Source organism: Pongo abelii, chromosome 5, assembly GCF_028885655.2.
Source record: "Pongo abelii isolate AG06213 chromosome 5, NHGRI_mPonAbe1-v2.0_pri, whole genome shotgun sequence".
NCBI lineage: Eukaryota > Metazoa > Chordata > Mammalia > Primates > Hominidae > Pongo > Pongo abelii.
Genome location: NC_071990.2, coordinates 100319786 through 100347111, shown reverse-complemented (window position 1 = coordinate 100347111; position 27326 = coordinate 100319786). Strand labels below are relative to the sequence as shown.

The window sequence follows — 27326 nt, the reverse complement described above, 5'->3', positions numbered from 1 at the left end:
AGGGGGCGCGATGTGTTGAGGTTAACAAAGAGAAAGACAGCTGCGGGGTCAGCTAAGGTCTCTGCTTTCGCTACCGACCCAGACTGCTCACCTTCACAAACTCATGTTTCCCTCAAGCGGAACCCTCAGCAGCGCTCAAGTGAGAGTATTCCATCCTTGGAATACTCTGAGAAGGTTCGAGCCAGAAGTTGGACTGCCTGAAATGCCGCTTCCAGCGCACTAAGCAACTTGAAATGCGCTAAGCAACTGGCCAGAATTGGTTTGGTTTGGTTTGACCCTGGGGTTCCTCCGTAGTCTGTAAGTGGAGTTGCGAACTCAACCCCTTCTCCAAGGCGGGAGTGTTTCTAGGAGAGAACATACTTCCCCTTAAAGGAAGATCACGTTGCTAAAGTAAAAAATTTGAAGGCGCCCTAAGTGTAGAACACTTACGTTTTTGGCTTTCTGGCCACTATAAAGATGGGTCGGGAATGGCGCCAGCTACATTAAAATGTAATGTGCAGGAATGGTTCAGTTGCCCGGTGTTGACCAGAGTAGAAATAGTTTTGCCCACAAAAAAAATGGCGCCGAAACATGTCAATCCGCACAATCACGTGTTCACAAACCTGGATGAGAGATGGTATGGCTTCAGATGACGAACGGATGTTATTATTCTTTACTTCCGGGTGAGACAAATCGGGCGCCATCTTGTCTTGTTCCCGAAGAAGTAGAAGCATCGAAAGCGTTGGAGAGGTTATTACCGGAACGGCGGCGACAAGGGTGTTCCCGAACTAGAGTGGGTAAGTGATGGAGAACAGTTACACGTGGGCACTTGCCGGACCATTACAACCCTCTTGGTTTCTGTGGCGAAGGTAGCATAACTTAAAATAGGCTGCGTACGCTGCTTGGCGCGGCCGCTGGAACCTCATTCCTTTAAAGCGGTGCGGTCCGCCAGACTTGGTAAATCAGAGCGGTGCTTTCGCTGAAAAGGAAATGTCCTTGTTAAAGAGAGTGCTCACGGCCCCATCTTCTCACAGAGTTTCCTCTCGGACGAGAAGGGACTAATTGTTGGGTTCCTGACCGGCCGTTAAAGACTGCGCGTGCGCAGTGGGAACCCCCTTGTGGGAAGGGGGTTCAGCGGGGCGGAGGAGGCGGGGGCTCCCGACCTGGAGCTTATACCCTTTGAGGCTCTGACTACGCAGGCGCAGTCGTTAGTTTGTGTTTTTCGTGTATTCTTACCCAATGATGGATATTATGTGTTAAGCTTCGCTAAAGGAACAGGTAGTATCCAATATTTCAGTTTTTTACCCTGTGGTGGATAGTATCATCTGAACAAATTGAGCACTAGACAAATTTGTTTGTGGGTTGTTAAATGAACATTTTAGATTAAGATTTTAATTCAACATTAATCTGTTACATCTTTTTACTTCCCCCTGCCCCCAAATAAAACAAAATAAACTTAGAATTCCTCATTTGAGTGCAGCAGGGCGAAAACAACAGAAACCAGACTACTAAAGATTTTACTTGTGGAATTTTTTTGTAAAGTGGCAAAGGGCTTATAGAGAAAATAAAACAGTTCTTTAAAGATGTTCTTGAGAGGTTTTTTTTTTTTTTTAACTTACTAATAGACTTTATGTTTTAGAACAGTTTTTGTTTACGTTGAGCACATACGACGTCGCCACTACACACACAGTTTCTCTTCTTATTAATAGATATTAGTATGGTACATTTGTTGCAACTAATGAACCAATAATGATAAATTATTAACTAAGGTCCATAGTTTATTCCTACCTCCTCACATTTTACCTAAAGTCCTTTTTCTGTTCCAGGATGCCAGCTAGGATATCACATTACATTTAGTTGTTGTATATTCTTAGGCTGTATATTCTTGGCTGTGACAGTTTCTCAGGCTTAACTTGTTTTTGATGACTGTTAAGGGCTGACTTGTGCCCCTCTAAAATTCGTATCTTGAAGTCCTAACCTCAGTACCCCAGAACCTGACTGTATTTGGAGAGAGGGTCTTTAAAGAAGATGAGGTCACTAGGGTGGACCTTAGCCCAATATATTAATAACTGTTGTCCTTATAAGAAGAGAGTAGAACACAGAGGGATGACCATGTGAAGACATAGGGAGAAGACAACCATCCACAAGCCAAGGAGAGAGGCCTCAATGAAATCAACCCCATAGATCTTAGACTATACGCCTCCAGAACAGTGAGGAAATAAATTTCTGTTGCTTAAGCCACCCAGTCTTTGGTACTTTGTTATGGCAAGCATACTAAACTAATACAGTGACCTTGACATTTTTCAGGAGTAAGGGTCAGGTATATTGTAGGGTGCCCTGCTATTGGAATTTGCCAGACGATTTTCTCATGATTAAAATGGCCTTACGGACTATGTCAGGGGAAGATCACAGAGGTAAGATGCCCTTTTCAACACATGCTATCGAGGATACATACTATCAAGGTGACTTATCACATTATTACTGACCTTCATCATCCTTCTGGAGTAGTGTTTGTTAGATTTCTCCACTGTAAAGTTACTTCCACCACCCCTTTTTATACTGTTTTCTTTGGAAGGAAGTCACTTTGCAGAGCCCACGCTTACTGAATGGACAGTTGTGCTCTTCCTCAGTTAGGGTGGAATATTTACATAATTTATTTGGAATTCTCTGTGGGAGATTTGTGTCTTCCCTCACATTTATTTGTTGGTTTATTTTATCATATCCTTATGGGCTTGTGGATGTTTATTACATAACTTGTATTATAATCCAGTACTTCTTTATTTTGTTGCTCAAATTGTTCCAGCTTTGGCCATTGGCAGCTCTTTGAGTTGTCTACTGTTCTCCTTTGACATGTTCCTATCAATTTTTTTTTTTAGCACTTTATTACTTCCTGGCAGTATACATGCTCCAGACTCATCTTTTATATTTCCTGTTGCAGTCCTAGAGTCAGCTATTTCTTTAAGGATCCCTGATTCCTTTTATTGAAGAATGATATTAAAACCAAGTTCTCGTGCCTAGGTGTGCTTGTTGCTACTAGGGTGTCATTTTGGGCTCTCTCTCTACATTTATTTTTAAATTATTATTGGGGGGGTATTTATAACCAACTATCCAATTCTCCAATTTTTTTTTTTTTTTTTTTTTTGAGACAGAGTGTCACTCTGTTGCCCAGGCCGGAGTGCAGTGGTGGCACAATCTTGGCTCACTGCAACCCCCGCCTCCCGGATTCAAGTGATTCTCCTGCCTAAGCCTGCTAAGTAGCTGGGACTACAGGCATGTGCCACCATGCCAGGCTAATTTTTGTATTTTCAGTAGAGTGGAGGTTTCGCCATATTGGCCAGGCTGGTCTCGAACTCCTGGCCTCAAGTGATGCACCCACCTTGGCCTGCCAAAGTGCTGGGTTTACAGGCATGAGCCACCATGCTTGTCCTCCACTTTTAAAATAGTCTTTTGAGCTACAAGCTGCAAATATTTCAGTATGTACTAAAATGCATGTCACATAAAGTAGCAAAATTTCTGTTTTCCACATTTCAAATGATTACAAGATTAATCTTTACCAGTGCCATTTCCACCTAATCTGAATTAAACAAATAAATTCTTTATTGACTTTGAGGTCAATCAACTCATATGTAAGACTGAAATGTCAGGGGTGAAGAGGATTGTTGTATTTTCTGGCTTGTCAGCTTTGTGGTTGATTTGAGAAATATTTCATCCTTATGCATCAAATGATAGATGTGTTTCTGCAGCTCTTTGATTTTGTAGCTGATGCTCAAGGACTTTAAAATATCACATTTTAATTCTCATCCATCTCTGTCACAGTCTCTGAGTGACTTTTGTAAATATTAATGATTGTCATTTTGGCCACCGAGGATGGCTCATGCCTGTAGTCCCAGCACTTTGCGAGGCTGAGGAGGATGGATCACTGAGGCCAGAAGTTCGAGGATAGCCTGGGCAACATGGTGAAACTCCATCCCTACTAAAAATACAAACATTATCCTGGCGCGGTGGCATGCACCTGTAGTCCCAGCTACTCAGGAGGCTAAGGCATGAGAATTGCTTGAACCTGGGAGGTGGAGGTTGCCGTAAGCCGAGATCACACCGCTGCATTCTAGCCTGGGCGACAGAGTGAGATTGTCTCAATAATAAATAAATGATTGTCATTTAAACAAGTTGTTTTAGGACCTCAAAGCGATGAAGTTCTAATATAGATCCATTTAAGAAAAGGATAAAATGGATGATGGCCATTTCTGGTTGTATTAGTTTTCTAGGGATACTGTAGCAAATTACCACAAACTGGCTGATTTCAAACAACAGAAATTTATTCTTCCACAGTTCTGAAGGCTAACAGTGTAAAACTGAGGTTTTGGTAGGGCCATGCTCTCTAATGGCTTTGTAGGGGATCCTTGTCTCTTCCTAGCTTTTGGTAGTTCTTGTCAATCCTTGATGTTCCTTGGCTTATAGAGCCATCTACTCCAATCTGTACCACTGTGGTCATGTTACATTCTCCTTGTAAGTGTCTATGTCTCTTTTTTAATAAGGCCCTCCCAATCAAATATGAACTCACTGTAATTTGAATACATCTGCAAAGACCCTATTTACAAATAAGGACATACTCACAAGTATCAGGAGTTAGGACTTCAGTGTATCTGTTGGATGGGGACACAATTCATTCCATAACACTGGTGATAGCTATCACTTGATGTTTTTGCAGCAGTGTGTGGTGGTTTTGATGATCTGATACAAACCTTGGTTATTCATCTTTCTGTTTTTCCCAGACCCCATTTGTTTTCCAAGGAAATAGCAGTTAACTTTACCCCATAAAGGGAAATACTCTTAGGAAAGTCTTGCAGCCTTGCCCATCATTAATCAAATTTCTCCAAACTTGAAAACTCAAGCCTAACAAGCTTTAAAATTAAGTCTAAAGGAAGAGTGAATAAATTGGAATCAATTTTTGATATTGTAAAATCACGGTAGCAATATTGGAATGTCATTTTCATGGTTGAACATTAATGTATTTACTTGCTAACATTTCAGTGAATTATAAATATTTAACCACTTAATATGGACAAAACATTATGGGGAATTTAAATTATTATAAAATGTTTTCTCTCCCCTAAAGAAGATTCTTGTTTGATCCAAGACAAAATCATGAAAATTTAATGCAGACCCTCTATAAAAAGTATTGTATGTCATCTTTAACTTATTAAATGAAAGCTTTCAAACAGTGATAAAGAAGAGGGTAGCAAATGCCCATCCTTAAATTATCAACATTTTCCAAATCATTTTTAAACCAACTTGTACATGTCATTTTTAATGGTACAAGGTTATGTTATTTCATTAAACCATAGTGAAATTTAAAATATGTATCCATTGATTACTGTGTGTTGTGCCTGTGTATTCCTTCTGTTTTCTAGGTTTTGCATTTGTTAGATTTGTTAGTAGTGAAGATACCATGGTGAAGATGAAGGAAGAAAGAGTAGTGTTCCTAAATCCTTGCCATAAAATCACTAGTAATCTTATAGTTTAATTTAAAAATAGTTAATGAAACTCCTTATCAAGCATTGTGCTATGTGCTGAAACACATATAAAAGTTTAAGTATTTCCTAGTTTTATAACAAGTCTTTACTACAATCTATCTCTTTTCTACAAAATTTTAATGTAAGTGCAAATTTTGTTTTCATGACCAGAGTTACCTGTTTTGGATAAGATTATCAAAATTTACTCTAAATCCTATAAGAAAATGAGACAGAGGACATTTGCCCAATGCATGAAAAATGATGCCACTTGAGGCCTTTTCTTTTTAAGAATGCAGTTATGGGCCGGGCGCGGTGGCTCACGCCTGTAATCCCAGCACTTTGGGAGACCGAGGCGGGAGGATCATGAGGTCAGGACATTGAGACCATCCTGGCTAACAGGGTGAAACCCCGTCTCCACTAAACATACAAAAAATTAGCCGGGCGTGGTAGCAGGTGCCTGTAGTCCCAGCTACTCGGGAGGCTGAGGCAGGAGAATGGTGTGAGCCCGGGAGGCAGAGCTTGCAGGGAGCCGAGATCGCGCCACTGCACTCCAGCCTGGGCAACAAAGCGAGACTCCATCTCAAAAAGAAAAGAATGCAGTTATGTATAGAAAATTACTAAATTACAAAATCTTTTCAAAACTGCTAAGCTCTGGGAAATGGAAATAGGAATCAGGTATTTTTAATCTTTATATCTTTCTGTATTCTTTTAATTATTTTATTCTGTCAATGTGTATTTTTAGAAAAAATACAGATTTTTAAAGATACAAAGAATCAAATGAAGCTAATGAACACAGTCCATAATGACTAGTACAGGCAGTAAACATTACACAAACTTTTTCAACTGTGAGACATTGGGCAGATGTCCTCTATCTCATTTTCTTATAGGATTTAGAGTAAATTTTGATAATCTTATCCAAAACAGGTAACTCTGGTCATGAAAATGAAATTTGGACTTATATTAAAATTTTGTAGAAAAGGAACAGATTGTAGTCCCTTTTTTTTCGCTTAATGCAGTTTGTACGGTAATACGTACCAGTATGTAGCAGTCTACCTTATTCATTTTAATGGCTGAATAGGAATCAACTGTATGGTTCACTCTAACTTATTTAACTTGCCTTTAATGTCACTGAAACCAGATGTTTACTGTTACAAAATATGTTGCCGATTTTTGAATTATGATATGAATATTCATATTCATGGTTTAGGACCCTGCGGTGGAATTGCTGGGTCAGAGGGATGTGCATGTACGTTTTGTTAAGATGCCGTAATGGTAAATTGCCTTTTTTCTTTTTTTTTTGAGACGGAGTCTTGCTCTGGCGCCCAGGCTGGAGGGCAGTGGTACGATCTCAGCTCACTGCGACTTCCACCTTCCGGGTTCAAGCAGTTCTCCTGCCTCAGCCTCCCAAGTAGCTGGGACTACAGGCCCGTGCCACCATGTCCAGCTAATTTTTTTGTATTTTTAGTAGAGACGGGTTTCGCCGTGTTAGCCAGGCTGGTCCTGAACTCTTGACCTCAGGTAATCCACCCGCCTCAGCCTCCCAAAGTGCTAGGATTACAGGCGTGAGCCACCGTGCCCAGCCGGTAAATCGTCTTTTAAAAAGACTAACCATTTGGTGTTCCACCTGTGCCCTCATCCAGTAGTCATCCTCTATAACTAAATCAAGTTTCTCAACTCCAGACTTAATTAAAGTGCTTTAATAAATAGCCCCTAACTTCTAACTTCCTTAACTTACCATCACCTTCTTTACTGTTTTTTTATTCTGCTCTGTTTTTCCCAATTTCACATCTTTTTTCTATTTTTCTCAGCCTAAGTGTCCCAAACGTTATATTACTTGAATAGTAGCTTCCATTAAAACTTTGGGGAAGAAAAGCTTCTAAAAATATAGCAAAAGTAGAAGTGGCTGTTTTAAACATACAGAAAAATGATCATAGGTGATCCAAATCAAACTCTTGAAAATATGCAAATTAAAATCTCTGTGCATAGGAAAACTTTTTTTTTTTTTTTTTTTTAATAAAAGCTTCAGCTGGGTGCGGTGGTTCACACCTATAATCCCAGCACTTTGGGAGGCCGAGGTGGGTAGATCATTTGAGGTCAGAAGTTCGAGACCAACTTGACCTGCATAGTGAAACCCCATCTCTACTGAAATACAAAAATTAGCCAGGCGTGGTGGCGGGCACCTGTAATCCCAGCTACTCGGGAAGCTGAGGCAGGAGAATCGCTTGAACCCAGGAGGCAGAGGTTGCAATGAGCCCAGATCGCGCCACTGCACTCCAGCCTGGGCGACAGAGCAAGACTGCCTCTCAAAAAAAAAAAAATAATAATGATAACAATAAAAGTTTCAACCCGTGAAACAGGAAGACAAATTTAGACTAAAGAATTCTTTCAAAGATAAAGTGAAACCTCTGTAAGTTTTAGATTGCTTCTGGAGAAGAAAATGGAGTTGAGCAGAAGTGGGTTGGCTTGATCACCTTTTTTTTTTTTTGAGATGGTGTTTCTCTCTTGTCGCCCAGGCTGGAGTGCAATGGCACAATCTCGGCTCACTGCAACCTCCACCTCCCAGATTCAAGCAATTCTCCTGTCTCAGCCTCCCAAGTAGCTGGGATTACAGGCGCCCGCCGCCATGCCCGGCTAATTTTTGTATTTTTTAGTAGAGACGGGGTTTCACCATGTTGGCCAGGCTGATCCTGAATGCCTGACCTCAGGTAATCTACCTGCCTTGGCCTCCCAAAGTGCTGGGATTACACACGTGAGCTACCATGCTCGGCCGATCACCTTTTTTTTTAAAACCCCCTAATAGTTGTTAACTTGAAGAGTGCTACCAAAAGTGATGGTGAGAAAGCTCTAGTATTGATATTAATCACCACGAATTGAAACTTCTGATGCTTAGTTTTTATGTGTTTCTTATTTAATCCTCACAATAATCCTTTGGGGTATAGACATTTAGGTCTTCTGTTTTACAGATTGGAAAACCAAGGGTTAGAGCATAACTTATGTTCACACCACTAACGAATGGATATAGGTAGGCATCCTGAACCAGAGCCTGTGCTCTGAAGTCTAGGTGACAAGTGGTGACCAGAAAACTTAAAAGGGGAACTAAAAAAGTTGTTCATGACAACCATTAAACATGAGTAAGAAAAACAACCTTTATTTAGAGTAATTTCTGGAAAAGTAAATTTATGGACTGGGAATGATGGTAGGGAGTCATTATACATCATTTTCATCATTTAAATGGTTTTAGTAAGTGCACATTTTCAGTTTCAGTAGGCACTTTATAGAGCTGTTGATAATGTCTGTATTATATGAGTTTACGACTTAAGACAGAAAAATTATGCATTGGACTCTGATAAGCTGTTAAAGCGTTGGAAAGCACAGCAGGCTTTTTGGTTCTCATAAGTAGAACTTAACAGCTTCCTCATCATTAGCCTTTAAACAGAAAGTAATAGCTAGACACTGATTATTTAGTGTCTGCTGTGTGCAAGATGCTTTCTTGTACCTTATTGAAGATAAAAAGATGAATAAATTTGTCTTTCTTTCAATTGTAAAAAGCTGTTGATTGAATAAAAAGGAAACTAAACCATTTCAGGAACAAACTGTTCTCTCCTTGCTAAAGTTAATTTCTAAACATAGAATTCTATAGGAAAATTTAAATTAGTACATTTTATTACCTTGTATCATCTAAGTTAATAACAGGTGGATGAGATCTTCATTTCAAATGTTTGTTCCTTTTTTCTCAATCTCTAAATTGTTTGACATTGTTTTTTATTATGAAGGAATTGTGCAAGTAAATAAGAGATATTTGGAAAGAAAAAAAGATGTTAAAAAGCTTTGCCTCTTCATTTCTGGTGTATCTCTTTTCCTTAATTTTATTATGATAAAATAATTCCCCATTATAAAGTTAATGCAAGGAAAAGTGACTAACTTGGAGATGATCACACTTATGTTGCATCTCTAGAATTTATTTTTATGCGAATCATGATAATCTATAAGCAGACATCTACTTTTTTTTCCCCCTAGGGCATACATAATCTTGCTGCTATGCTTCGAAGCTGTAGTCTGAATCAACCTAAGTTTTAAACAGAAGGTGAACCTCTGAGGTCAGTTTAAATAGCAGTTGGTGTGTCTTCTTGGCGTTTCCTATTTATTTGTTAACTCTTAATTAAAGTTGTAAGTGAAGTTACTTTTCAAGGGCTCCGATAACCTATTTAGCCTTAAAGGACTCTAAAGGTGTACTTGGGAAACTGGACAGGACAAAAAAGGGAGGAAGAAGGAAACACTGAAGAGAGGTTAGAAAAAAATATGTTTAACTTGGAACTGATACCCAAACCAGTTGTTGGCCTCATTTGTGCTATGTAGTGCCTATTTTGCCATATTCTAATAATGTCATTGTAATTGATTACATTAGTGTAACTTGAAGACAGGTACATTTGACTCATAAGTAAATCAAGGTAACAAAGAAATACACCTCCCATAATTCACAGTGTTCTTCATTTGAGGGATTAGTATCTGCCGCAGATAGAATTATACCTGTATGGCATTTTGGGAATGCTGCGAAGACTGGAGCTGGAAACTTTTTAAAGCCTGAATTGTAATCGCCAATTGTCCTATTAGAGTTAATATCTCTATTTTTTTGTTACCCAACTTGCCTACTTTTTGTGATCCTGCAATACAAAGGCTTGCTTTTATCTTGTTTTTAGCATACAGGAAAGGATCAATCTAGGATTCATTTAGTAAACATTTATTAAATGCCTGCTATGAGCTAAGCCTTGGGATACAAAAAATAAAGAAGAAACCATGCCCTGGTTATGTGAGTCACTGATTCTTGAACAGGGTTGTGTATCAGTGTTGGATAAACTGCAAAGATATTAGACTTGTAAGACTTTTAAACCTTTTATTAGGAATGTTTTCAGACTAGCTTACAGAAAAGCTGGGCTAGTGTGATGATTCCCCCCCATACCATCTCCTAAATTTAATAGTTATTAACATAAAGTACCTTCCCTCCCATCTTTTCCATGCTATTTATATGTTAAGAAACCAGGTCTTGGAGGCTGTCTTACTTTCTGGATTTAATACAGTTTATCTCATTTCTTTATCCTTTAAAATTGCTTTATATTGGAAGTAAAATCCAAAAGCCCAGTTGGACTCAGTTAAACATTTTTGATGAGAATTCTTAGTGATTCTGGGAGCATAGTAGACACCTAATAATCTGTAGGGGTGATATTTTGGCAACCTTTGAATTTCTGATTTCTCATCAACTTTTCTTGTAAGGTTTCCTGAATTAATATTTTATTACTTTTGGCAATATGATAGTTTTCTAATTCTGTTCTACATTCTTCATTTTTTTAGCTGTAATTATTTATAAGGAAGAATTTTTCTTCATCAGCTGAAGCTATTTGGTTACTATCTTAAAGGAATCTTGATTGGGGAGAAATGAAATCACTTTTTTCCTACAATCTTCAAAATAATTAAATATCCAGAAATTTATATTGTACAAAAAATAGAGGTTTTTTTTAAGTCTTTTTTGAGCCAAATTCATTGTGTTATGCTTGCCACCAAATTCTGAGACCAGGATTAACATAAAATTTTCTGCCTCTTGTTTGGTACCCTAAAAATTCTAATTGCCTCTGGCAAGCTGTTGAGAAGAATTTTAGACCTCTGATGAAATAAATGTATCATCATATAATAATTTCTGATGTGAGGTTTTAAGATTAACTCACTATAATTTTTAAACTGTTTAATTTATTGAAGATAGAAAATCAAGTATATTTTAAAAGAAGGGATGTGGGATCAAGGAGGACAGCCTTGGCAGCAGTGGCCCTTGAACCAGCAACAATGGATGCAGTCATTCCAGCACCAACAGGATCCAAGTAAGGAAACAAATTGAATTTGAAAGGGTGGGGTTGGATATGTGGAAATGGGTAGAAGACACATGATGGAATTAAGGGATATGGAATTGAAATTGGTGTACTGGATCATTTTATGGTCAGAATTTAATCTTCTCATAAATAGCGTTGCCATAGCATATATAGCAGGAAATGGACTTCCCTTTGGAAGACTCTCAAAATGTAGAAAGCTTTTTGAAGATTTTACATTTTTTAAACTGATTTAGTCCTTGTTTTTCTAAAGAAAGAGAAAAGCCTAAAATATGTTGCTTACGAAGAACACACTTCTGTGAATTCTGACTCTTAAAGTTGTATATCATATTGAACTGAATGGTATGCTATATCATTTTAAAATTTCTTTTTGCTATGGACTATTTCAGGCACACATACAAAGGTAGAAGAGTATAGGGAGCCCTTGTTTATTACTTAGCTTTAACAATTATTAACTAGTGGCCAATTTTGTTTCATCTGTAAGACCACTTACATTGCTCTGCCCTCACTGGGTTGATCTGATGCTATTTCTTTTTTTAATAGCCATGTATCATTCTATTGTAGGATTGTACCATAATTTAACAAAGCCACGTTTGGATGTTGTATTATTTATAGTTTTTCACTTTTTGAAACAATTAGCATAATCTTGTGTACATATTGTTATTCACTTGTCCAATTATTTTCTTATGAAAAGAGCTAGGTTTGTTAAGTCACGGTAATTTCAGGTGCACATTGCCACGTGTAACCCCATAGGGGTTATGCCAGTGTTTCAAACTGTATGAGAATACCTATTTAATCTTCATTAAAGTAAGATGCAGAAAAACATATCTTATTCTACTTTGTTTACTTTATTAATATTAGATCTTAATGCATTTTTGGGTGGACTTGCAAAATAAAAATTATTAAAAAGATCTTGAAATGTTAAATGTAGATGCTTGGAAAGAGAGGCCAGGTGCAGTGGTTCACGCCTGTAATTCTAGCACTTTGGGAAGCTGAGGTGGACAAATCGCTTGAGCTCAGGAGTTTGAGGCCAGCTGGAGCAACATGATGAAACCCCATCACTACCAAAAATACAAAAATTAGCCAGGCTCGTAACCCAGACTCTACATGGATGGATGGATGGATCATGGGTGAATAGATGGATGGATGGATGGATGGATAGATAGATAGGTAAAAATTTAGAAATTAAAAAAATGTATCTTGGGAGGAGAGTCTTCAAGATAGTGAGGAAATGAATTTTGAGTAAAGACTGGCTAAGAAGTTGTAGCCAGATTGCACTAGTCATGTTTTGGCTAGAGAAGGGAGCCTTATTTAAAGAAGGGCAACCATAAGGAAAAACAGAGTTAGGTAGCTGCTCTCATCAAAGGCCTATAGGCTCGAATGCAGGCCTGGAAAGATAAATAGGACATGTTGAAGGAAGAAATGATAGCGTTTGATTATTTTTGTGGTGATTTTTTTTGTAAAGGTGATGACATTTAAAAATTCAGTAAACTAACGTGCAGGGGATAAATTTTATATGAATTAATATTAGAAATGGGTTAAAAGTGTTTTTTGTGGAGTTCTTTTCTGAAAGTGTAAGTAGTTTATATTATTTTTTAGCCTGAATATGAGTTATTTGCTAAGCACCCTTTCAGACACAGCATGCTTTAATATTTAAGATCTCATTCAAAAAAAAATTTTCTAATATCCCTCATACCCTCTCTGTCTGAAATATTTAAGATCTAAGGAATAATTGAGATGCTTGTTTTAAATAGAGGCACTATTCTTTTAGCTCCTACATTGTGAATGCTGAATTCAGTGTTAATTTACGTTAGGCCAGATTGATTGGGCTGCATTGGCCCAAGCTTGGATTGCCCAAAGAGAAGCTTCAGGACAGCAAAGCATGGTAGAACAACCACCAGGAATGATGCCAAATGGACAAGATATGTCTACAATGGAATCTGGTCCAAACAATCATGGGAATTTCCAAGGGGATTCAAACTTCAACAGAATGTGGCAACCAGGTTTGTTGTTTATGTTTTCACAATTTTAAGACTTTTAAAAAACAGAATGAAGATTATTATTAAATTTTTAAATTTGCTTAGTTGTATGACTTCTGGAAATTAATGCTTCTTAAAGAATAGGCAGTTTTCAATTTGATTTGACTTTGACATTTTGTGGTTAAAATTATTCTGTACTCATTCTGCTAGCTTTGTGGCACTCAGTTTGATTCTTTTCTTGGTTCTTCATTCCTAGGCTGACAGGGGCTGGGAACACTCTGGAAACCTCACTTGGCATCTAGGGAAGAGAGCATTCTTTGTCTCTCTATTGCAACCTCTGGCCTTTTCAGAAGCAGCACTGGCAGAGTAAAACATGTCTAGCCTCTAATTAAAGAAAAATTGTGTCACTGTGTGACAAATTAGTCTGTCAAATATACTCTGCCCCTACCATCCGCCTACCTTTTTCTTCCCTTTTTTTTTTCAGATAGTGAAGATCTTTCATAAGTTTTTGTGTGTTTTACTTTTTTATTTCACAGTATGATGTAGATTTCTTGATGCTAATTCAGTCTTCCATGGCTTGTGTTATTCCTTTTTAATAGTCACTTGAAACTATGGAGGAATCAGCCTCACATTTGGGTATGCTGATGGTGAAGTCATAACCTCCTTTCCCTATTAATACTTTTTGTTTCTCCTTATAAGAATGGAGACCTCAGTCGAGACCACCCTGGGCAACATAGCAAGGCCCTGTCTCTACAAAAAAAAAAAAAAAAAAAAAACCTTAAAAATTAGCCAGGCATAGAGGCGCATGCCTGTAGTCCCGGCTACTTGGGAGGCTGAGGTGGGAGGATTGCTTGAGCCTAGGGGATTGAGACTGCAGTGAGCTGTGATCATGCCACTGCACTCCAGCCTGGGTGACAGAATGAGTCCCTCATTTAAAACAAACAAAAAAAAAACGAGAATTTAGATTACTTTTAAAAACATAAATATTCTAGTCTTTGATACTGAGAGGTGGTTCATTTCTAGCTTTCTTGAAAGTGAAATTTCCCCACATTTGAAAATGTTTTAGTTCCTAAGTTTAAGTTCTTAAATGACTCCCCCTGGCATCCCTACCCCTTAGTTTTACTCTACTTTGTGACCCTGGGCAAGTGATTTACCTCTGTGTGCCTCAATTTTCCCTCCCGAAATTGGCAAAAATAATACCTAATTTCTCCCTACCTCACAGGGATGTTGTGAGGATAAATGTGTTCGTGTAAGAAAGAAATTATATAAAACCTCAAGGTATTATTTTTGTGGTGTTGTTACTAAACAAATATAAAAATTCAACAAAAATAGTGCTTTGGATTTTGTTACATTTGTTAAAAATAACTTCGGGCATTTGGTTAGGATATGAATTAGAGTGGAGTTAGCTCATTTTGAATTATATATGACAGTTTAGTTCATCGCTTATTTTTAAGATAGACAAAAGGAATTTGACCAAGAAGTCATAAGTTGTTTTTTAAATCTGTATGTTTACTGAAAAATCTTTCTTGAGATCTTAAAATTCTGTGTTGATTTTGTTATAACCCCCTGTTGAATGTTTTTATGCCTAAATCTTAAATAGAATGGGGAATGCATCAGCAACCCCCACACCCCCCTCCAGATCAGCCATGGATGCCACCAACACCAGGCCCAATGGACATTGTTCCTCCTTCTGAAGACAGCAACAGTCAGGACAGTGGGGAATTTGCCCCTGACAACAGGCATATATTTAACCAGAACAATCACAACTTTGGTGGACCACCCGATAATTTTGCAGTGGGGCCAGTGAACCAGTTTGACTATCAGGTGAAAGATATTTTGTTGCTTTAATATTGTAGATGTGCACGTAATCCATTCTTTGGAAGTGTCTCATCAAGAATACCTAAGATACGTGTTTCACTTTTCAGACTTGTATAAATAAGCACATTTTGTCTCAGTTATCAATTTTTGAGTATTAAAATAATTAGAATTTGTTTTCTGATTTTTTTATTTCATTAGGAAAATGGTATAAAAGATCATTAGGGAAAATTTTTGAAAAAATTAAAAATGTGTAAGTGCAATAGCTATATGATGTTTTGTTTTCTAATTTATATTTCAAAATGGTATATTTAAATGTTAAAGACTAGAGAATGCACAGTAATTGAATATAGCTTATGGTTAAGACATGAATAAAAAACATGAACATAGATCATTTTCCTAAGTGTAATTCCTTGTGTTATGTAGAATTATGACTGTTTTTCTAGTGTCATTTTTTTTCCATTCTGACATGACATGTTAATGGAATTGTATATAATTTCCTCTGTAGCATCCAATTCATTCCTAGGGACATAGAACTCTGTGGGGAATAGTGTCATATGTTGGGCTTTATTTATTCCCTCTGCCAGGGTCTACCCTTAAATTATAGTGCTAGGTGTCATTTTGAAATAACTGATTGCAATTATTAACTTATAAACTGCTATCATAATTTAAAATTTTGAAAGAAAAATTATTTCATGAATTCTAGGGTAGATTTGATAATGGACATATAGTATTCACCTTGAGATGATAATCCTCTCATTGATAAATATTCAGATACTTGTATACTTGGTATACAGATACAACAGTTTTTATGTTGTTTGAAGAAATATAATGGCAGGAAGCATCTGCTTACCCTACTTTTGCGTGGTAGATCCCATGTAAACAAGACAAAGAGCTGTATTGGCAACTGGCCTAGAAAAGCCTCTGAAAATAGCAAAATTGCAGAAAATATTTAATGATTCATTAACTTCTATCTTTGCTGATAAATGAATATATCTGCAAGATTATAGAAACAGCTTAAGTTGTTTAGTTCACTTTTTGTTCACTGTAAGTAGGATGTTGAAATTGACAAAAATGTCTAGTTAAAGAGAAATTAGTATCTATTTGATGTCTTAGTGTTGGTAGGATTAGCTTGTAAATGGATTCAGAATGAAGAATTTCATATACTTCTTGAAAGCAGCTTATCAGCTGGCTTTTAGAAGCCTCTTTGCATTTACATAGCTGGAAAATCTTAAGAAAAGTAAGCCTAGGTTCTTGGGACTATAGAAGTATCGGTGGATATTAGAGCCATGGAATTCTTGGATGTGCTGCACACATGGATTTCTACTGTCCCAGTTCATAACACACGTGTGTCCCAGAGAGTATATTGTATTAATTTGAAGAAAAAATAAACTGCAATACTCTTTCAGCATGGGGCTGCTTTTGGTCCACCGCAAGGTGGATTTCATCCTCCTTATTGGCAACCAGGACCTCCAGGACCTCCAGCACCTCCCCAGAATCGAAGAGAAAGGCCATCATCATTCAGGGATCGTCAGCGTTCGCCTATTGCACTTCCTGTGAAGCAGGAGCCTCCACAAATTGGTAGCTATTTAACTTAGTTTAGTGGACCACAACTGGCTTGACTTTTTTATCATATAAAAAGGATGTCTTGTTTTCTTAAAATTGTTTGAGTATCTCTGATGTATTAGGAATTGACACTTTATTTTTTATGGTCATAAAGCTTAAAATTACAAAAATGATACTGGTCTAAAAAGGTTTAAATAATTTTCTTTAAACCTTTACATTAAATTCCAGATTTTGTGATGAAGTGAAAATTTATGCTAGCCATAGCATGTTGGTATTTTCTTCAGTGTAGGCATTTCAGTACATTATACAGATATATGAGCCCTTCTCCTTTTAAATCTAATTGTTCAATCTCTGTCCACTCTTAGTTCATCTGATGCACTGCTGTCAGATTAATTTTCCTCTGGTTATTTCACTTCCCCTAAGTATTTTGGCAGAAAATTTCAATTTTTTAAATAACATTGTAGAGCCAGCCTATTTCAAGTGACAAATACATATTTATGCCACTTTATATCTGGAAAGTTCTAAATTGTTCAGTATTTAATGGACAGGAGCATTTGTTAATAAATCTTTACTTTTTACATTTTAGGAAGATTCTAACTTTACTGCTTTTCTAACTTACTAGCAAATCACTTAATTTTTTTGATCTCAGTTTCCTCACCTGTGGAAAAAAGTGGAGTAATAGTAGTGAGCTCTGAGGGCTTTTGTAAGGATTAAATTAGATGATGGTTTAACATGCTTTTGTTGTGTCCTGGCGGAGTGTAAGCACTAGAGCAGTGTTCCCTGCTGTTATTAAAAGTGATGGCATTGAAGAAAAGCATGATATTTAATGGGATATTTTTAAAATTTCCTCACAAGTTTGTAGAAATATTTTACTTAACTGACTTGTGTATATTTTTCCCATGTGAAACAGATGCAGTAAAACGCAGGACTCTTCCCGCTTGGATTCGCGAAGGTCTTGAAAAAATGGAACGTGAAAAGCAGAAGAAATTGGAGAAAGAAAGAATGGAACAACAACGTTCACAATTGTCCAAAAAAGAAAAAAAGGCCACAGAAGATGCTGAAGGAGCGGATGGCCCTCGTTTACCTCAGAGAAGTAAATTTGTAAGTAGAATCCCCAACATGAAACTCCATGTGAAAATCTTGTTTGTGTGAAAACTTTACTGAAATAGATATTTTAGCCTATAGGAAAGTATTAGAGTGATGTTCCTAAGATTACGTTCACTAAGTATATTGAGGATTATGATTTTATGTATGTGTTACTGAAGATACAGTAAGGAGAAAATGGGACAACAAGTTTATAAACATTTCATTCCAGAGAGCTGGCTAGATCTTGATAAACAATCTGTATTCGTTCATTGTGGTACAGTTGACTCCCTGGTGGTAGATTATAAAACAAATCTACATTAAAATAGTAATGGAGAAATAAAATCTCCCTCTTTTGAACATTTAAACATATACCTGAAGATGTAATAATTTTGATTGTTTTTGACGTGAGCACTGGAAGTATAACAACATTTTAAGTCTTTAAATCTTCATCAGTTAGATGGCTTGAGTAGTTTAGGAACTTTTTTATTCAGCAGGTATGATAGCCACAGCACTGGCCAGTATGCAACTCAGGAAATTGGTCTGTCTTCCACGGCCATTTTCTGCTTTAGAAATAAGTCTCAAGAAGAGCAGAATAACTAGATTTTGGCAGGCATTAGTTTTGCTTAAATTCCATAAATTACTTTTATTTTTCCCAAAAGACCTATGCCAAATCTGTGTTTTTATTCTAGATGTTAATTAACAAAAATAAGAAACAACAGAAAAACACTATTAAAAGTTAGTCTTGTTTTGTTTTTTTTTTTTTTTTTTTTTTGTCTTTTTAGGCAGTTGGGGGATCAGGGTCTCACTCTGTTGCCCAGGCTGGAGTGCAGTTGCACAATCATAGCTCAGCATAGCCTTGAACTCCTGGACTCAAGCAATCCTCTCACCTCAGCCTTCCAAGTAGCTAGGGCTACAGGCGCACACCACAACTCCCACCTAATTTTTGTATTTTTTGTAGAGATGGGATTTCACCGTGTTGCCCAGGCTGGTCTTGAACTCCTGGCTTCTTGAGCTCCTGGCTTCAAATGATTCTCCCACCTTGGCCCCCCAAAGTGCTGGGATTACAGATGTTAGCCACTCTGTCCAGTCTTTTTAAAAAAAAATCTTTACATGAAATAGTGGTGTTCCAAATTTTTTTTAAGCATCAAAAATTTGTTTGGAAATTATCCTTCCTCTTTCCTTCCAAATGCGTGTGGGATTGTGTTACATATATTTTTCCCCTGGTTCAGGTAGTCTTTCCACAGTAGTATTTAGGTGGTCATCTTGTCTTTTACTTAGTGGGATTATTAGAAGTGACTAGGGGACACTTCTCTGACAAAGGAAAGGGTCACATGCTATCTGGATCCTGAAACCTAAAACCATACAAAGACAGGAGACAAATTGCTGGCATTTGTTTAATCTGAAGTAGACCTCATTTTTATCTTTTTATTATGAGCTAAAAAGAAGCAAGTTTTACTGAGTTTCAGGGCCAGCTGAGATCTTGGCCCTGAAAAATCTGATTAGAGATTTTTCATTTTAAGTCGTGCAACTTTAGGTAAATAGCTTAAATATATAGCTGTAAAAGTTATACTGAATAATATGTCTATGGTCCATTTATCCAAAGTTCTATAAGCGTCTCATTTCAGGCCCATTATATGTAATAGATAGTAATTAAATCAGTCTCTGGGCATTATGTTTTTCTGGGTATTTATAAAATAAGGTTAAAATTGACTAAGGGAAAAAGAAAATTGAAAAAACAATTTATTTTCCTAAGCCTTCTTGTAATTTTACATTTTTCCCAGGTTATACTTTTTAAATTATCAAATGAAATCTGTAGTAAATGTAATTTAGATAGCAGTTACACTCATATTTCTGTTTCATAGACTTTTTAATTTGGGGTTTAAGATTTTCTGTATGTAAGATAAGGATTTTACATTATACACATGAATTTGGACTACCATACTATTATTTTTTATAGGATAGTGATGAGGAAGAAGAAGACACTGAAAATGTTGAGGCTGCAAGTAGTGGGAAAGTCACCAGAAGTCCTTCCCCAGTTCCTCAAGAAGAGCACAGTGACCCTGAGATGACTGAAGAGGAGAAAGAGTATCAAATGGTAGAATGTTAAAGTTCTTACTATGTACACGGATTTATTTTGTTTGCAATTTTTTTTGGAGACAGAATTAGAGGAAAAAATAGAAACTAGAACTGCTGACCAGTATTATTAATTGAAGAGATACTCCTTTTAACTTAAAACAATTATAGAAACTTTTATTAATAGGGACTTTTTAAAATGTTTTGATTTCAGGCTGGGGTAATCCTAGTACTTCAGGGGGCCAAGGCAGGAGGATCGCTTGAGTCCAGGAGTTCAAGACCAACCTGGGCACTACAGTGAGACTTTGTCTCTACAAAAAATTAGCCGGGCATAGTGAGGTGCACCTGCCGTCCCAGCAACTCAGGAAGTTGTGGTGGGAGGATTGTTTGAGCCTGGGAAGCAGAGGTTGCAGTGAGCCGAGGTAGTGCCACTGTGTTCCATCCTGAGTGACAGAGTGAGACCCTGTCTCGGAAAAAAAAGAAAGAAAAAAGTGTTTTGAATTCAGTATCTCTACTATACAGATACATTTATAATATTTTTTTCTTTGATCCGTATGATTTTGGAATATTTATTTATTTATTTATTTATTTATTTATTTATTTATTTATGGAGATGGAGTCTCACTCTGTTGCCCAGGCTGGAGTGCAATGGCAGGATCTCGGCTCACTGCAGCCTCTGCCTCCTGGATTCAAGCAGTTCTCCTGCTTCTGCCTCCCGAGTAGTTGGGATTACAGGTGCCCACCACCATGCCTGGCTAATTTTTGTATTTTTTCAGTAGAGACAGGGTTTTGCCATGTTGTTTAGGCTGGTCTTGAACACCTGACCTCAGGTGATCCGCCCACCTCGGCCTTCCAAAGTGCTGGGATTACAGGTGTGAGCCACTGCACCCAGCCTGGAATTTTGTTGAAGTTTTGATGTCACAGAAAAATGTTCAAGATACTTTATTCCTTGGAGTGGCTGCTCTGATGTCTTAAAATATTTTATAAAATGGTTTTGTGGCTGGGCACGGTGGCTTACGCCTGTAATCCCAGCGCTTTGGGAGGCCAAGGCAGGCAGATCACTTGAGATCAGGAGTTTAAGACCAGCCTGGCCAACATGGTGAAACCCCATCTCTACTGAAAATACAAAAATTAGCTGGGTGTGGTGGTGCATGCCTGTAGTTCCAGCCACTTGGGAGACTGAGGCAAGAGAATCACTTGAACTCAGGAGGTAGGGGTTGCAGTGAGCCAATATCATGCCAGTATGATCCAGCCTGGGCAACAGAGTGAGACTGTCTGGAAAAAAAAGAAAAAAATGGCTTTGCATTTTAATATTTTTGAAGATGTCACACTATTAGTAGCTATAATAATTAGAAATACTGTATAAAATGCTCTTTTTTAGATGTTGCTGACAAAAATGCTTCTGACAGAAATTCTACTGGATGTCACAGATGAAGAAATTTATTACGTAGCCAAAGATGCACACCGCAAAGCAACGAAAGGTATATTTTGGTGTTTCTGGTTTTGCTTTTCCTGGGGTATTTTGGTTCTGATGACTATTTTGGCCTTTTTTGTTGTCCTTGTTGGATTTCTACCAGATATTTGAATATTCTCTTGCATGTTTTAACTCTTAAAGATTAGATTTGTAGACACCATATTAAAGCTATACAAATATTTTTGTTTTATCTGACCTACATGAGTACAAATTAGCAATCATGCTGTTGTCCTCTAAAATGTATTGTGGAAAATTCCTGATGTTCAGTTTATTTCACCTGATTTTTTCAATAGATAACATGGCATTGTTGTGTGACTTCTGATAACAGTTTATTTTGACTAATGAATTTTGAATTATCAACCTACAATTTTTAGTTTACCACTTATCTCTTACAGAAGCAAGTGATTCCCTACCCCTAGATTTTTAGTAACACCTTAAAAATGTATTGAAAACAAAAATTAAGTTACATGTCATAATCTCAGAAGTAGACATACAGATATACTTGTCAACATTTTTTCTCATTATAAACCAATTTCAGCTCACATCAGAGTTATAATTTCAAAGCCAGACATGATACTGGTTTAAAATGAATGTTATGTTTTTAATGTTTCTTCTCTCCCCAAAAAGCAGCAATAGTAGTAGATTTAACAATACCATAGACTCATGACTATGAAATCGTGGCTATTTGTGTTAACATGTTGTTCCTGTTGTTGATGTGATACAAAGCTCCTGCAAAACAGCTGGCACAGTCCAGTGCACTGGCTTCCCTCACTGGACTCGGTAAGTGTTTTCCATATTTGTGAGAGGGCCTAAAGGGAAAAATCACACATACATTGTCTCTCTACGTGTTCTGTTTTGAAACTGTATTAGTCCTACTCAGTTTATAAAAACCCAGGTCTTAGGGTTATGTCATCCTGTCTTAAAAAGGTTTGCCTATTTTTTTGACTAATGCATTCACAGTGAGAAATTTATAAATGTGATGGTTAATTCATGGTTTATTGGGGCAGGTTATATTGGAAGATTTCCTTATTGCTCCAATATATGCATTATATATATATATATAATTATATATGAACACCTATAGTTTGTACTTAATAATTCATAATTTAGCCATGATAGTATCTAAGCTCACTTTCAGAATTATTGCATACATGCCTTAGGGAAGAACCTATCCACTAATGCTTTTAATAACTTACATAGATTGTGTTGTGGCAAGTCAAGTTTTAATATAAAGGAAAGGGTTTATCTTATCATAGTAAAATAGTAGTGATGTGTTCATAATTTACTATTTGCATGGTATATTATCAAGGCTGTAAAAGCTTGAATTTGCCTTTTCCACACCTTCATTTCAAATTAATTTTTGTGAGGACCCAGAGTAGTGGGTAGAACCAAATGCCCATGTGGTTTTGTTATGGTTATTTAGATCATTTCAGGGTGGGGAGTATTTTCAGCACCATAATATTTCTGTACCAGGGAGATTATAGGATTCTAATTTTTTTAGGGAAAAATTGCTTAGCTGTAGGGATTTCTAAACTTTGAACAATAAAAGTTAATTTTAGAAATACTTTCAGGGTCATCATTAAGCTTTAGCGTGGCTTTGTTACTGCCCTGTTAAGTAGTTTTGTTGGTTAGTATGGACAGTACAGCAAACCCATTATGATTCCTTTACAGTGAGAAAAATATGAAATAGTCCAGAAAGAATAAGATATTAAGTAACCTTTGCCTGAAGGTTCTATGAACTCCTTAAGCATTTGAATGTATATTTCTCCCCACCCCGAATAAGCGTATTCTTCTGGGAAAAGGCAATGAAAAAAGAAATGAGCTTTCTTCTCAGACCTTGAAAAGTTTTTAGTGCATAGTATAATTTTTTTCATATGATAGACTGAGCTTTATGCACACAGGTGGACTGGGTGGTTATGGATCAGGAGACAGTGAAGATGAGAGGAGTGACAGAGGATCTGAGTCATCTGACACTGATGATGAAGAATTACGGCATCGAATCCGGCAAAAACAGGAAGCTTTTTGGAGAAAAGAAAAAGAACAGCAGCTATTACATGATAAACAGATGGAAGGTGTAGTATACCTTTTAGACTTAATTTTGGTTCAGTTTTGTATTTCTTTTTATTTTTTAACCAACCTAAAAATATCAAAGGATAAAATAAAGGCTATATTATAAATAATATGTGATATAACTGAAACTAAAGTCACAATTTTTGTTTGGTGGTTTTAGGAGCCATTCATTGCAGTGGCTATAAGCCAAGCTATTTAGGGTATTTTTATTTCTTGTTAAAAGTCTTGAAATGAAAAAGATGACTTTTGAAATGGAAAAAATATATTTGTAAGACTATTGAAAAGTAATTTGTAGCTAGGATATATAAGGATAATACAGAACCTAGAAGTTTTTAACTTAAGATACTTTACCTAATACTAGGAATAACAAAAGAGAAAATTTACTTAGAATTTCTTCTTTGAAAAATCTAAGAAAGGTAATTAAGAGTTAGCAGCTAAGACTTCCCTATAAACCACTTACTTGCATTTAAAATTTTGCTTTAGTTGGACAAAAGGGAAGTCTTTTCCTACTTGCCTCACACGCACCTCTACATCTTGATACTGTATTTTGCTACACTGTCCAGGAGGGGTAACGTAACTAACTACAAGCTATAGAAGACTTGAAATGTGGCTAGGCATGTGCTGTGGATATAAATTACATGCTAGATTTCAAAAACTTTACTTGAAAAAGAAAACAATTTTTTTTAATTTATTATGTGTTGAAATGATAATATTTTTGGTATATTGGGTTATTTTACCTGTTTCTTTTTACTTTTTTAATGTGGTTACTAAAAAATTTTGAATTACTTATATGGCTTGCATTGTAATTCTATTGAAAGTGGTGTTCTATTACAGTCTGGTAGCTTGACATTTGGTAGCATGAGAATTTTACATGCACATTTTCTTAGTGTTTTTGTCTTTTTCTGTTTCAGAAGAAAAGCAGCAAACAGAAAGGGTTACAAAAGAGATGAATGAATTTATCCATAAAGAGCAAAATAGTTTATCACTACTAGAAGCAAGAGAAGCAGACGGTGATGTGGTTAATGAAAAGAAGAGAACTCCAAATGAAACCACATCAGTTTTAGAACCAAAAAAAGAGCATAAAGAAAAAGAAAAACAAGGAAGGAGTAGGTCGGGAAGTTCTAGTAGTGGTAGTTCCAGTAGCAATAGCAGAACTAGTAGTACTAGTAGTACTGTCTCTAGCTCTTCATACAGTTCTAGCTCAGGTAGTAGTCGTACTTCTTCTCGGTCTTCTTCTCCTAAAAGGAAAAAGAGACACAGTAGGAGTAGATCTCCAACAATCAAAGCTAGACGTAGCAGGAGTAGAAGCTACTCTCGCAGAATTAAAATAGAGAGCAATAGGGCTAGGGTAAAGATTAGAGATAGGAGGAGATCTAATAGAAATAGCATTGAAAGAGAAAGACGACGAAATCGGAGTCCTTCCCGAGAGAGACGTAGAAGTAGAAGTCGCTCAAGGGATAGACGAACCAATCGTGCCAGTCGCAGTAGGAGTCGAGATAGGCGTAAAATTGATGATCAACGTGGAAATCTTAGTGGGAACAGTCATAAGCATAAAGGTGAGGCTAAAGAACAAGAGAGGAAAAAGGAGAGGAGTCGAAGTATAGATAAAGATAGGAAAAAGAAAGACAAAGAAAGGGAACGTGAACAGGATAAAAGAAAAGAGAAACAAAAAAGGGAAGAAAAAGATTTTAAGTTCAGTAGTCAGGATGATAGATTAAAAAGGAAACGAGAAAGTGAAAGAACATTCTCTAGGAGTGGTTCTGTATCTGTTAAAATCATAAGACATGATTCTAGACAGGATAGTAAGAAAAGTACTACCAAAGATAGTAAAAAACATTCAGGCTCTGATTCTAGTGGAAGGAGCAGTTCTGAGTCTCCAGGAAGTAGCAAAGAAAAGAAGGCTAAGAAGCCTAAACATAGTCGATCGCGATCCATGGAGAAATCTCAAAGGTCTGGTAAGAAGGCAAGCCGCAAACACAAGTCTAAGTCCCGATCAAGGTAGTATACTTTTTAAAGTATTTTGTCTGATTTTTAAAAAAATTTGACTGAATTTATTCAAAGTTGAAAGTGTCCTTTCTCTCTCTCTTTAATAAACTCAGTTTGGTACTTGATAAATAATCATAGTCTTAAATATTAGAAATCCTATATAATATTATTTATTTAAAATTGCAGATTTTTAGTTTAAAATACATTTTTATTTTTAAATTTTGTCTTTTCCCTTTTTTTTCAGATCAACAACCCCTCCCCGTCGTAAACGCTGAGGAATGATGTGGCAAGAATGCCATGATGTTGTTTAAAAAAATTCCATGAGTTTTAAGGGCTTGTCTCATTATAGAGGCACATTGTGGCTGTGTAGGTGAAACCAGAATCTTTTTTTTTTTAATCTGTAAATAGGTGTACTTTTTCCAATGCTGCTCCAAGTTACTTAATAGGATTTCTTTGTATTACGTTTTTTTTTTCAAAAAATATAGTGCATAATAAGACTATAAACATGCCATTCTCTTTCAGCTGTAATGTTCTTAAAATTATTCTTGAATGTACTGTGATGTCAATAAAGCTCTTTAGTTCATTTTTGTTAAACTCTTGCACCTTAATTTTATGGTTTTAATCTAAGGAACGTACTTTTATAAAAAGGCAGCTGGAATTTTGTATAACAGGTTTTAAAGGTACCTTCTCTCACCTCCCCCAAAGAAAATGGTTTTTACTTAATAGTTTGTCGAAGTTTGTAAATTGTACCCATGGACTTTTGCCAGATTCCAACTTTAAGGGTATGAAAGAGGGCTAGAAATAGACCTTTACTTTTCATTTGGAAGTATTTGACAACTTTCTAAACTTTTCTTCCTATTTTGGGGATTTTCAAGTAATATATTCTCTGTGTGTATAACGTGTGGTTCACTCCTGTAAAATGAAATTGCTGGAATCAATCAAGCCAGTGCACCAGTAGAGTTATTTGTAAGGAACGATTGTGTTTGACAGTAATAGTCAAGTCTGGAACTATATTCTACAGTCACCCACTTCTGTTTTAGAAGCATTTTGAAACACTTTTTGGGGTTATAGAAATAAGACTCATGATTCAATATATTTATTTATATTTTTAAAGTATAATATGACCTCAAATCAATGGAGGAATGCTGTATTATGCAGGTTTGTGTCAATTTCATGACATTAAAATTGTCTGATTTTGTCCGTTTCTTAAAATTATGATTAGTGAGTGGTCTAACAGTTTAAGGCATTGATAACTTACAAATAGAATGGGGCTCTCAAAGCATTTTAACTCAGTTGCTTTCAGGGTCCATTTTTTAATGTAATCACTTATTCAGTGATAAATGAATCTCTGAAAACAAATGCTTTTACATTTTAATTTAAAAAGAAAACAGGTGCAGGCCACAGAAAAGTTTTAAAGTATGCCTTCTTACCAGCAATAGTTCATTTTAAAAATCATGCCAGATTTTTGCCAAGATCAGTGTTTCCTCAACATGAAGATAGAAATAGATTTGTATAGTGTGCTCTTGTACCTCTACATAGGTTATTATATAATTTTGAGCAGTTACACATTTATCTAAAGGAAATAAATCAACTGTGAATAAATGCATGTTTACCAAAATGGCTGTTTACAGTGCATTTAGTTCTGATATTTATAAAGATGACATTTCACAGAATAACTTTAAAATAGTTTGAAATTCTATATAGTTTAGACAACAATCACATCTGGAGACAAAATAAAGGAAAATGTGCAATATTTTTTATGTAGGCGAGCTAACACAGTGTACCTAATTGCAGAATTATCTGATTAATTTGTAATAGATAAGTTGTATAACATTTTCATATCTTAAAATGTTTTTTAGATCAATCTTGAAGTGAAATATTATTTTCAAAATAAAATTCTACAGAAAAATTC

The 27326-nt window shown here is 36.4% G+C and overlaps 1 protein-coding gene across 12 annotated transcripts; it reads left to right on the top strand.

Moving 5' to 3' along the window:
* Positions 1–646: 646 nt before the first annotated feature.
* PNISR (PNN interacting serine and arginine rich protein) lies at positions 647–27326 on the top strand. Of its 12 annotated transcripts, XM_063724681.1 has the most exons (14): positions 692–776; positions 6795–7010; positions 9510–9589; positions 11241–11359; positions 13180–13368; positions 14945–15168; positions 16569–16740; positions 17636–17826; positions 19769–19906; positions 21266–21365; positions 22085–22138; positions 23260–23430; positions 24340–25426; positions 25659–26008. In XM_063724681.1, the coding sequence occupies exons 4-14, from the start codon at positions 11272–11274 to the stop codon at positions 25687–25689; spliced, it is 2445 nt and encodes an 814-aa protein (XP_063580751.1). In that variant the 5' UTR covers positions 692–776; positions 6795–7010; positions 9510–9589; positions 11241–11271; the 3' UTR covers positions 25690–26008.